Raw genomic sequence first — 13,575 nt, 5'->3', positions numbered from 1 at the left:
CTCTCACACCAGCCACACACTCCCACACACTCCCACACACTCTCACACACACTCACACACTCTCACACCAGCCACACACTCCCACACACACTCCCACACACTATCACACACTCCCACACACTCCCACACACTCCCACACACTCTCACACTCACACACTCCCACACCAGCCACACACTCTCACACACTCTCACACACTCCCACACTCCCACACACTCCCACACACTCTCACACCCTCCCACACACTCCCACACCAGCCACACACTCTCACACACTCCCACAGAGTTCCACACACTCCCACACACACTCCCACACACTCTCACACACTTCCACACACTCTCACACACACTCTCACACACTCCCACACCAGCCACATTCTCCAACGCGTCACATTCTCTCCAGATTCCGGAACATTCCTGCCAGTGCTCCTCTGGAAGGCAGGGCCATTGTCTTCGGAGCAAAAGCCAGCTCATGGCCAGAAGCCATTAGTCACCCTGTCAGACCCTACTTCCGCAGACGTAAGCACAGCACAATCACAACTAAGAAAACAGCAACCAGACCAGTCACCGACAGGCGTGTCAGCAGAGGCTTCAAGGAGATGAGTCGACCGAACAAGCTAAATCCTATCGAAGCAAATCGTGTTGGCACACAACTATGTTTCTTATTACTTGGCAGCTTACCCATGTGGTGGGCAGTGAACCTTTACCCAGCATTCATAGCGAAACTGGAAGAAACTTGGGAGGCCCTCGACGGGAGAAGGGAATTGACGCCACAGTCGTTTTCATTGCAATAACGAACAATCAATATTAAAATCACTTAAAGGCACTTAATGTGGCTGAAGCTTTACGTGACGGTGCAAGAGGAGTGGGGGTGGGGAGGAAGAGGGTGTAGGGGCTAGTTTGGGAAAGGCCCTGAGCCTTCCCCATGAGGGATTCTCAGGGAAACAAGTCTACGCCTGACTGAGACTCATCCGTGTGTGTGACCCCGGGCAGCCCCCCCCCCCCTTACCCAGCAGTCATAGCGACGCGGGACATGTGTGCTCCGAGACTCACCCGTGTTGTGTGACCCCGGGCAGCCCCCCCCCCCCCTTACCCAGCAGTCATAGCGACGCGGGACATGTGTGCTCCGAGACTCACCCGTGTTGTGTGACCCCGGGCAGCCCCCCCCCCCTTTACCCAGCAGTCATAGCGACACGGGACATGTGTGCTCCGAGACTCACCCGTGTTGTGTGACCCCGGGCAGCCCCCCCCCCCTTTACCCAGCAGTCATAGCGACACGGGACATGTGTGCTCCGAGACTCACCCGTGAGGTGCCCCGTCATCTGCTTGTCCAGGCTGTTGAACTGCTGCCTGTACTTGAGCCTGGAGGCGTGGGACACAGCCCAGTCGGAGGGGCCCATCTTCGGGGAGATGCTCGCCAGAGACGTGGTGGAGGACGAGTTGGAGCTGGAAAACCAGTGAAATCAATTCAGGTCACTCTCACTCACTTACTCACTTACCCAGTGGGATTCACAGTCACAACACACATTACGGACACTAACTAAGGCCTAAACTACACCGGATATATCTGCGCCGGGTCATGGATGAATGAATGCAAGCCACAGAGCTCGCTCGCTCGCGCAGGGACCTATAACTCAACTGATTATGGGGTTTGCGATGGCCAAAAGGGTTGCGGTCCGATCCCTGGGAGTGCAGCGACTAAACTACAGCCTGCTTTCCCCAACCCTTTAGACTCAGCGTATGGAGGAGGCTGCTCAATCACTTAAAGCGGCTGTAAGGAGTTTTTCGGTCTAAAACTAGCAAGCTAACTACCTAAAAGGCGAGCAAAAACCTTGCAAACACCAAGAACAGCACATCTGGCACCGATAAAGGCTAACCGGTGTCTTCTGGTGATAAAGTTGGCAATCTCCTTCTGTGAAAGGAGTGGGACCATAGCTAGCGGGAACAACAGGAGTGTTTATATGTCCTTCCCATTTAATTGAATTTAAAGACTAAACTAAAAGTAGCTGCCAATAAAAACAATAAATAAAACAATAAACATCTCAAAAAGTGCCGTATTTGCTACAGAGAGTTACTTTAAGGAACATTAAAGTGTATGTGCCACACCTCCACCCACAGGGCAGGGAGACAGACGTGTGCCCACATGATGATGACGACGGAAGGGGAGGGGTGTGGTGTTACCTGCTGGAGAGGTCTAGCAGAGATGGGGAGGGGGGGGTGGCGTTACCTGCTGGAGAGGTCTAGCAGAGGGGGGGGGAGGGGGGGGGAGGGGCGTGGGGTTACCTGCTGGAGAGGTCTAGCAGAGATGACGTCCTGTTCATGGGAGCGCTGGAGAAACCCAAGGGGGAGGAGGAGAAGGAGCCAGGGAGACCTAGGCCTGAACACACACACACACACACACACACGTGTACGCGCCCACACACACACACACACGCTTTTAGCTTCTTTAAAAAAAAGAACGCATGCTTGGCTGTTGTGCAAGTTGCCTTGGGTCAGTCATTGCACATCACATAATCAAGCTATTTTACTACACCAGTACTTCAGATTACTGTTCAGGCCACAACAGGAATACACACCACACACACCACACACACACCACACGCCACACACACACACACACACACACACACACACACACGCCACACACACACACCACACACACACACACAACCACACACACACGCTTTTAGCTTCTTTAAAAAAAGAACGCATGCTTGGCTGTTGTGCAAGTTGCCTTGGGTCAGTCATCGCACATCACATAATCAAGCTATTTTACTACACCAGTACTTCAGATTACTGTTCAGGCCACAACAGGAATACACACCACACACACCACACACACACCACACGCCACACACACACACACACACACACACACACACACACACACCACACACGCCACACACGCCACACACACACACACCACACACACACAACCACACACCACACACACACAACCACACACCACACACACACACAACCACACACACCACACAACCACAAAAGCACACACACCACACAACCACAAAAGCACACACACCACACAACCACACACGCCACATCTGTCAGCCAGCACAGCACATTCTATGATAAATGGCGTCTGAAAAGCTCGGCAGGTGTGGCGACTGCAACCTTTGACAGGACTGCTGCAGTGAGTAAACAATCCCTGTGTTACCTCTATCACAGCGGTATTTGCATTGGCTTAGACGTACTCTAACACACCCAAACGATACTCAGAAGAGTCCAGTACACACCCACCCACATTTCTACATTTTTACTGACACGTTACGATTCATGTACACACCCGCGTACACTAAGTTCTGTATTAGAACTGACACACTCCGATTCATGTTTTGCAGGCCAGCAACAGGATTGAGAAAATGATGCCCAGACTGCGAAAGTGTACTAATAATAATATGAGAGATCTCTCTATGAACGTGACGTTTCATGCAAATATAGCTCACAACTTCACATTCATGACAACTGAAAGAACACATGTGGATCATGTGGAATGGAGCCAAACAATACATGCTCTCACAACAGCGGCACTCAATTAAAACAATACTTTAAGGCTAATGTTAATGTGAGGGGCTAATGCTAAGGCTAATGCTAAGGCTAAGGCTAATGTGAGGGCCTAATGCTAAGGCTAATGTTAATGTGAGGGGCTAAGGCTAATGTGAGGGCCTAATGCTAAGGCTAATGTGAGGGCCTAATGCTAAGGCTAATGTTAATGTGAGGGGCTAAGGCTAATGTGAGGGCCTAATGCTAAGGCTAATGTGAGGGCCTAATGCTAAGGCTAATGTGAGGGCCTAATGCTAAGGCTAATGTTAATGTGAGGGGCTAAGGCTAATGTGAGGGCCTAATGCTAAGGCTAATGTGAGGGCCTAAGGCTAATGTTAATGTGAGGGGCTAAGGCTAATGTGAGGGCCTAATGCTAAGGCTAATGTGAGGGCCTAATGCTAATGCTAAGGCTAATGCTAATGCGAGGGCCTGTCTTCCCCTGTCTTTCATTTGTCTGTGCCTGTCTCTTTATGTCTGTCTTCAATCTATCCCCATGCAGGCCTACAACCCAATACCATGTGAGACATGAGGCCCTGTTTAAAGCTAAAGGTATCCAGACCCCTCACACACTCTTACAGAACTGGACACGAACACATCTAACACCCTCACACACTCTTACAGTACTGGACACGAACACACCTCACACACTCTTACAGTACTGGACACAAACACACCTCACACACTCACACACTCTTACAGTACTGGACACGAACACACCTCACACACTCTTACAGTACTGGACACGAACACACCTCACACCCCCAGACCACTCACACACTCTTACAGAACTGGACACGAACACACCTCACACCCCCAGACCACTCACACACTCACACACTCTTACAGTACTGGACATGAACACACCTCACACACTCTTACAGTACTGGACATGAACACACCTCACACCCCCAGACCACTCACACACTCTTACAGAACTGGACACGAACACACCTCACACCCCCAGACCACTCACACACTCTTACAGTACTGGACATGAACACACCTCACACACTCTTACAGTACTGGACATGAACACACCTCACACACTCACACACTCTTACAGTACTGGACATGAACACACCTCACACACTAAGCACTAAACTTAAAGTAACACTATGGAGTTTCTGGAACCGACAGGTAGGGGGCTACTTTCTGCTGGACTATTCAGTAACTTATTTGCTGTCTTGCTTTGTCTTGTGTTGCACTTGCTTGATGTTTGACTGTGTTAGGAAGGTTGTTGACTCGCTGGTTTGTCATAAACAAAATAAGCTCATTTCAACAGGTTTCGCTAAGTTTAGCCGCTAGCGAGACATCTCGTTAGCGATGTTAGCAAGCTTGCTATAACACGCTTGGACATCGATGCTAGTAATAAGTGCTCTCGCGTCGGCTTCTTTGTAATGTTATTGTGATAGCTATGCTTGCCAACAACTTTTCTAACACAGTCAAACATCAAGCAAACAAAACAAGACGAACCAAGACAACAAATAAGTTACTGAATAGTCCAGCAGTAAGTAGCCCCTTACCTGGCGGCTCCAGAAACTCCATACTGTTACTTTACATTTACATTTACATTTAGTCATTTTATCCAAGGATGTATACACATTTTTACATTTACACTGATGGCACACTGCACATCAGGAGCAATTAGGGGTTCAGTGTCTTGCTCAAGGACGCTTCGACAGGGGATTGAACTAACAACCTTCTGATTACTAAACGACTTCTCTACCTCCTGTACCACTGTCGCCCCCACTTTAAACTTCCAGTACTAAACACAAACACATCCACAGCCCCCCCCCCCCCCCAGACTGCTGCACTACTTACCCCCAGTAAGTGTGACTGGCGTGGGATGCAGGAGACCCACGGAGCCGTTGGGCAGGGCTGCGCTGCCCATGGTGGGCATGAGGGGCATGCCCATCCCTGTGGGCACCATGGGCGTGATGCCAGCCATGGGCGTGATGCCAGCCATGGGCCCCATGGAGCTCATCGGTGCCCCCATGCCCATAGGAGTCATGATTGGCATCATAGTGGGCGCCTGCATGGAGCCCATTCCTGCAACAACAAGGTCACGCGTGTCACAGCGAGGTCACGCGTGTCACAGCGAGGTCACGCGTGTCACAGCGAGGTCACGCGTGTCAGACTTAATTCTCACACAACACTGGTACAAATCCTCCACCAATTCCCTTGTGATGTCAACCCTTCTGGCGATGATGACGATATGACACCACAAACATTGAATGCACATTTTAAGTATCCTATGGCCCAATGTGGTTAATACTTCATACAGCAAGTCTTATTATACCGGTCTTGGTTCTAGAGAGAGGTGGGGTTTGAGGAGGGCACAGGGAGTAGGGTCTTACCCATGCGTGTGGGGTTTATGACGGCACAGAGAGTAGGGTCTTACCCATGCGTGTGGGGTTTGAAGAGGGCACAGAGAGTAGGGTCTTACCCATGCGTGTGGGCACAGAGAGTAGGGTCTTACCCATGCGTGTGGGGTGGTTTGAAGGGGGCACAGAGAGTAGGGTCTTACCCATGCGTGTGTGGTTTGAAGAGGGCACAGAGAGTAGGGTCTTACCCATGCGTGTGTGGTTTGAAGAGGGCACAGAGAGTAGGGTCTTACCCATGCGTGTGGGGTGGTTTGAGGAGGGCACAGAGAGTAGGGTCTTACCCATGCGTGTGGGGTTTGAAGAGGGCACAGAGAGTAGGGTCTTACCCATGCGTGTGGGGTTTGAAGAGGGCACAGAGAGTAGGGTCTTACCCATGCGTGTGTGGTTTGAGGAGGGCACAGGGAGTAGGGTCTTACCCATGCGTGAGGGCACAGAGAGTAGGGTCTTACCCATGCGTGTGGGGTTTGAGGAGGGCACAGAGAGTAGGGTCTTACCCATGCGTGTGGGGTGGTTTGCAGAGGGCACCGGTATGGGGGGCTGTTTCATGATGATGGGCAGGGCGCTGGGCAGGTTCTGCCCCTGAAGCTTCAGCTTAATCAGCTTCATGGCGATAGAGAACTCCAGCCGGTCCATCTTGCCATCCTTATTCATGTCAGCCAGAGCCCTGTAGCATACAGGCCCGCAGGCGTCAGACACACACACAATCAATCGTACATGCATTATGTAAAATAACACGCTGCATCAAACATGATGACAACACTGTTATACAATAAATATGTGCCGTTAAAAAACATAATGCAAGAGAACAGAGGGTTGCTGACAGGTTTAAACAAACAATGGAACGGAGAAACTCCTGACACTGAACATATGGGCAATGTTGTTCACCTCATGGTTGAGGTCTAGGACGTACTGTCTGTCACCATAGCAGGCTAACTGGAGGGTTAGAGGCTTGGAAAACACACATAGAAGCTATACTTCTGGCCGTCTACACAGACGACCGGTCTAGACACACACATAGAAGCTATACTTCTGGCCGTCTACACAGACGACCAGTCTGAAAAAACACACATAGAAGCTATACTTCTGGCCGTCTACACAGACGACCAGTCTGAAAAAACACACATAGAAGCTATACTTCTGGCTGTCTACACAGACAACCAGTCTGAAAAAACACACATAAAAAGCTTTACTTCTGGCCGTCTACACAGATGACCAGTCTGAAAAAACACACATATAAGCTATACTTCTGGCCGTCTACACAGACAACTAGTCTAGACACACACATAGAAGCTATACTTCTGGCCGTCTACACAGACCACCAGTCTAGACACACACATAGAAGCTATACTTCTGGCCGTCTACACAGACAACTAGTCTAGACACACACATAGAAGCTATACTTCTGGCCGTCTACACAGACCACCAGTCTAGACACACACATAGAAGCTATACTTCTGGCCGTCTACACAGACGACTAGTCTGGACACACACATAGAAGCTATACTTCTGGCCGTCTACACAGACGACCAGTCTGGACACACACATAGAAGCTATACTTCTGGCCGTCTACACAGACGACTAGTCTGGACACACACATAGAAGCTATACTTCTGGCCGTCTACACAGACGACCAGTCTGGTCTCCGCTGAGACACGGAAAAGTAAAGGATGTGAAACGGCCTGAAACTGGTTTTTATGGAAAACCATTCTTCTATGTATTACTGATTAAAAAAAAAGATTATTAAAAAATTCGAGGTAGTTAATCTGACAACACAAACGGGTCCACAAGGAAACCCTCCCTCAAAAGGTCTCTGGGGATACACTTTAAGACTTTATTCTGAAGGGAAAATGTCAGAACCCTTATTTCTAAAAGGAACTAAATCGAAAACAATGGACAGGGGTCATTAGTGGAAGAGAATGCTGCTGAAGATAAACAGGCTGACCAATGGAAAAGGCAAGAGAAGGGATCCCACATCTTATGACTGTGATAAATGTCTGAACAAAACAAGACAGACAATAAAAATAGTCCAGAATAATATAATAATCAGTGCAATAAAAATAAGGACTTTCAAACACATTTATTTGTGAAAAACCTCCTATCTCCACATCCCCCCTCACCACCCCTCCCCTCTGTGCTGCCGGAGTGCAAGAGACGGGGCAAGGCTCACCAGATGTCGGCCAGCATTGCGGAGGGCAGTCCAGACTGGAGGAAGAACTTACGGGCCTGGTCCCCTGTGGAGAGCAACACAACAGCCTGTGAGTTACGGACCACTTACTGTCGCTCAGGAACCCGAGCGCTGAGGTGCGGAGCGGAAGCTAGCGAGACCCGCCTCATACACACGCCTCATACACACGCCTCATACACACGCCTCATACACCCGCCTCATACACACGCCTCATACACACGCCTCATACACACGCCTCATACACACGCCTCATACACACGCCTCTGCCTTTGGACTAATAAACAGAGGAAAACGGACTGCAAAGCCCACAAATGACACCGACTCATACTGATAAAGTAGGGATTTAATTCATCCCTTTACACTGACAGAACAGAATTAGCCTACAGACTCTTACAGATATGGAAATGTGAATGCAACTAAGGACGGCCCATAAACAAAAACAACACATCTGCATTGATTGACTCCACACCAACACTTTTAAATCTTGAACTCAAGTCATACAGTACAGTTACAAGTAATATTGTCAGTGAAAGCAGCTCAGAAACACATAGTTTGCTATCTAAAGTAATGGCCACAGTAATATGATTGGAGTAATATCATGTGTGTGAGGTGATGGCCAGAGTAATATAACTGGAGTAATATCAGTGTGTGAGGTGATGGCCACAGTAATATGACTGGAGTAATATCAGTGTGTGATGTGATGGCCACAGTAATATGACTGGAGTAATATCAGTGTGTGAGGTGATGGCCACAGTAATATGACTGGAGTAATATCAGGGGGGGAGGGTGATGGGGTACCTGAGATGTACCCCAGGGAGGGGTAGAGGGTGTCAAACTGCTTGTCATGTTTCTCCCTCTCCTCTGGAGTGATGGCCCACATACCTCGACCACCTGCAAACAGACAGAGAAGAGAGGGGGATAGAGAGAGAGAGATAAAGAGAGAGAGAGAGAGAGAGAGGGGGGGGGAGAGAGAGGGAGAGAGAGAGAGGGGGAGAGGCAGAGGGAGAAAGAGAGAGAGAGAGAGAGAGAGAGAGGGAGAAAGAGAGAGATAAAGAGAGAGAGAGAGAGAGAGAGAGAGAGAGAGAAAGAGAGAGATTAAGTGTATATTCATATATAAAGTGCAATGCCAGTACTCCACAAACTATTAAATGCAGAGAAATATGGAAAGTCAAAGGAATACCCCAGAGGTTGAAGACGTAGATTTGAAAGCGCTGCTCCTAGTCTATAAATCACTGAATGGTTTGGACCCAGAGTACATCTCTGATATGTTTAAATTATATATACCAAGTAGAGCTCTTAGGTCCACGGACTCAGGTCAGCGGGTAGAACCCAGAGTCCAAATTAAACACGGTGAATCAGGTCAGCGGGTAGAACCCAGAGTCCAAATTAAACACGGTGAATCAGGTCAGCGGGTAGAACCCAGAGTCCAAATTAAACATGGTGAATCAGCATTTAGCTGTTCTGCTGCATGCAACTGGGACACACTGCCAGAGGGCCTTAGATTAAAAACATTTCTCTTTGTTTATTATTGAGATCCAAAACTTGCACTCTATTCTTTACTTTTAATCTAATTATATTATTTACCTTTTAATTAGATATGCGTTTGTTCTTGTAATTGCTACGTTGTGTACTCTTAAACACTTAGTGTTTATTTTTTCTTTGGCTTTTATTTATGTAAACACATTGAACTGCCAGTGTGCATTTAGCATGCTACATAACTAAACTTGCCTTGCCTATCATGCAGATTTGCGAGATGATCAGATAGCCTGAAGTCTGAATATGAAAAATACCTTTACAAAGAATTACGATACAGGAAAGGCACGACACAATAAATGCAGTCCCTACGTGGAGTCGACTAAGTCTAGTAAAGCCTGTATATCTTCAAATGGGCTTGTCCTCCACATTCTCAATTTGCATTTTAAAACCAAAACCAAACGATAGCACAGCTCGATGCATTCTACTGCAGAACTGCAGATAATTGTAGCCTTGACGTGTGGAGACCCTAGGCTTTAAATCTTCTACAGCATACAATAGATAGGCCTCTGATGGGAGTGTTTGTAAAAGTGACATAATGTGGTCTTCTCACTCTAGACTGACAGTCTGGGAAAGTCCAGTTTTTTTTATTCACTGCCAGTACAGTGCAAAGGCTTGGATTGCGGAAATTCTTGGCTGAGAAGATATAAGCCTATTTTACAACCAACAGAGACAACCCATTCATTGGCTATCCACATATGGCACACTATCATTCAACCATGCCAGCAATACTACACAGTTTTATCTTCAACACCCTTGATCGTCTAGGATTCACTGCGTTACGCTTTAGCAAAGATCAAAGGTCACACAGATCCTCTCTGTAGTAACCCTAGTGATCTCTGGATAAGTGACTTGGCTTCCATGAAGCAAAAGCTTGGAGAGAGCACTGAACAGCTTCATCATTAAAGACATACATTATTTAGACAACATGCTAATATCCCATTCATGCACTGAACAGCTTCATCGTCAAAGACATACATTATTTAGACAACATGCTGTCACTATATTTACCGGTACATGTTAATATCCCATTCATGCACTGAACAGCTTCATCGTCAAAGACATACATTATTTAGACAACATGCTGTCACTATATTTACCGGTACATGTTAATATCCCATTCATGCACTGAACAGCTTCATCGTCAAAGACATACATTATTTAGACAACATGTCATTATTTAGACAACATGCTGTCACTATATTTATATGTTAATATCCCATTCATGCACTGAACAGCTTCATCGTCAAAGACATACATGTACATTATTTAGACAACATGCTGTCACTATAGTGCATGTTAATATCAGCTTCATCGTCAAAGACATACATTATTTAGACAACATGCTGTCACTATAGTGCATGTTAATATCCCATTCATGCCTATGATGCCACCACTGGCACGATGAAAGGACATAAGACACTTTTCCAATCAATTCCGTGTCTTCGCCAAGAACAGCAGCAAACAAGTGCATCCACACCCACAGCCACAGCCAGGCCACATCCTACCACTAAGCACAGAGCCACACTTGTCCGTAAACATTGATGCAACTCACGCCAGCCTAGACAACACACAATACGGTTCAACTTTGTCACAGTTTCATTCAGCAAGCTCGCCCTTTGCTGTCAGCATTCATTATTCAAATACAGACAGATTGTTGATGGTAAATAATCAAACACACATAGTGGCCATTATCTAATCATACGCTGTTTGCTCGATCTGACAAAGCCACCACTGTACACAACAAAAAACAAAATCAATGTTTTCCCATTACTGCACAAATCAATCAGATTCCTCTACTTTCCCTAGCCCAGCAGTCAGAGGTGCAGACCCATCTGTTTACAGGACACACACACACACACACACTGTAGGTCAGAATCGGACTCAGCAGAAATAAATGCGTAAGTCACTGGGAGGCTAGGAGAGATCAGAGAGTACACAACATAACCGGGGCATGTTTACATTACACACACACACACACACACACACACACACACACACACACACACACACACACACACACACACACACACACACACACACACACACACACACACACACACACACACACACACCTTACCCCCGAACTCTTCAAACAACTTCAAACATAAACACACACACAGGCACACACACACGGCACACACAAACACATAGTGAAGCTGTGTTCTTACCGTTCATGACTGCAGGTCATATAGAATCGGGGGGCGGGGATACAGGATGATCTCTCCCAATCCTCTCCTCAGCAGGCTAGCTGACTGTCATCTGCTTCACACACACACACACACACACACACACACACACACACGCAGAGGGAGAAACATTGCCTCATCAATAATACAAGCAGAGCACTGTGAGGATCTGCTCAAGACTGAGCAAAGAGGGGGAGGAGCTGAGAAGACACACACCGAGTGAGGGATGAGGAGAGAGAGGGAGAGAGAGAGAGGGAAAGAGTGAGGGATGGAGGGAGAGAGAGGGACAGACAGACAGAGAGAGAGTGAGGGATGAGGAGAGGGACAGAAAGAGAGAGAGAGGGGATGGATGGAGAGAGGGACAGACAGAGAGAGAGAGAGAGACACTGAAAGAGAGATACACTGAGAGAGAGAGAGATACACTGAAAGAGAGAGAGACACTGAAAGAGAGAGAGACACTGAAAGAGAGAGAGAGAGAGAGAGAGACTGAAAGAGAGAGAGAGAGACTGAAAGAGAGAGAGAGACACTGAAAGAGAGATACACTGAGAGAGAGAGATACACTGAAAGAGAGAGAGAGACACTGAAAGAGAGAGAGAGAGAGACTGAAAGAGAGAGAGAGACTGAAAGAGAGAGACACTGAAAGAGAGAGACACTGAGAGAGAGAGAGACTCACTGAAAGAGAGAGAGAGACACTGAAATAGAGAGAGACTCACTGAAAGAGAGAGAGACTCACTGAAAGAGAGAGAGAGACACTGAAATAGAGAGAGATACACTGAAAGAGAGAGAGACACTGAAAGAGAGAGAGAGAGAGACTGAAAGAGAGAGAGAGAGACTGAAAGAGAGAGAGAGACTGAAAGAGAGAGACACTGAAAGAGAGAGAGAGAGACTGAAAAGAGAGAGAGAGAGACTGAAAGAGAGAGAGAGACTGAAAGAGAGAGACACTGAAAGAGAGAGAGACTCACTGAAAGAGAGAGAGACTGAGAGAGAGAGAGACTCACTGAAAGAGAGAGAGAGACACTGAAATAGAGAGAGATACACACTGAAAGAGAGAGAGAGACACTGAAAGAGAGAGAGAGAGACTGAAAGAGAGAGAGAGACACTGAAAGAGAGATACACTGAGAGAGAGAGATACACTGAAAGAGAGAGAGAGACACTGAAAGAGAGAGAGAGAGAGACTGAAAGAGAGAGAGAGACTGAAAGAGAGAGACACTGAAAGAGAGAGACACTGAGAGAGAGAGAGACTCACTGAAAGAGAGAGAGAGACACTGAAATAGAGAGAGACTCACTGAAAGAGAGAGAGACTCACTGAAAGAGAGAGAGAGACACTGAAATAGAGAGAGATACACTGAAAGAGAGAGAGACACTGAAAGAGAGAGAGAGAGAGACTGAAAGAGAGAGAGAGACTGAAAGAGAGAGACACTGAAAGAGAGAGACACTGAGAGAGAGAGAGACTCACTGAAAGAGAGAGAGACACTGAAAGAGAGATACACTGAGAGAGAGAGATACACTGAAAGAGAGAGAGACACTGAAAGAGAGAGAGAGAGAGAGAGACTGAAAGAGAGAGAGAGAGACTGAAAGAGAGAGAGAGACTGAAAGAGAGAGAGAGACTGAGAGAGAGAGAGACTCACTGAAAGAGAGAGAGAGACACTGAAATAGAGAGAGATACACACTGAAAGAGAGAGAGAGACACTGAAATAGAGAGAGACACTGAAAGAGAGAGAGATAC

The 13,575-nt window shown here is 47.3% G+C and overlaps 1 protein-coding gene across 1 annotated transcript in view; it reads right to left on the bottom strand.

Annotated features, from left to right (window-relative positions):
• itsn2b (intersectin 2b) overlaps nucleotides 1-13,575 on the bottom strand; it is a 48,381-nt gene that overhangs the window by 28,669 nt on the left and 6,137 nt on the right. The window contains 7 exon segments of the mRNA XM_031580129.2: nucleotides 1,301-1,443; nucleotides 2,281-2,374; nucleotides 5,380-5,607; nucleotides 6,437-6,606; nucleotides 8,110-8,173; nucleotides 8,926-9,018; nucleotides 11,832-11,922. Coding sequence (XP_031435989.1) covers nucleotides 1,301-1,443; nucleotides 2,281-2,374; nucleotides 5,380-5,607; nucleotides 6,437-6,606; nucleotides 8,110-8,173; nucleotides 8,926-9,018; nucleotides 11,832-11,838 — 799 coding nt within the window. The 5' untranslated portion in view covers nucleotides 11,839-11,922.

The sequence above is a fragment of the Clupea harengus genome, chromosome 14, assembly GCF_900700415.2.
Source record: "Clupea harengus chromosome 14, Ch_v2.0.2, whole genome shotgun sequence".
NCBI classification, from domain to species: Eukaryota; Metazoa; Chordata; class Actinopteri; order Clupeiformes; family Clupeidae; genus Clupea; species Clupea harengus.
Note: the sequence above shows the minus strand (reverse complement) of the source record. Positions and strands in the feature narration are given on the sequence as shown.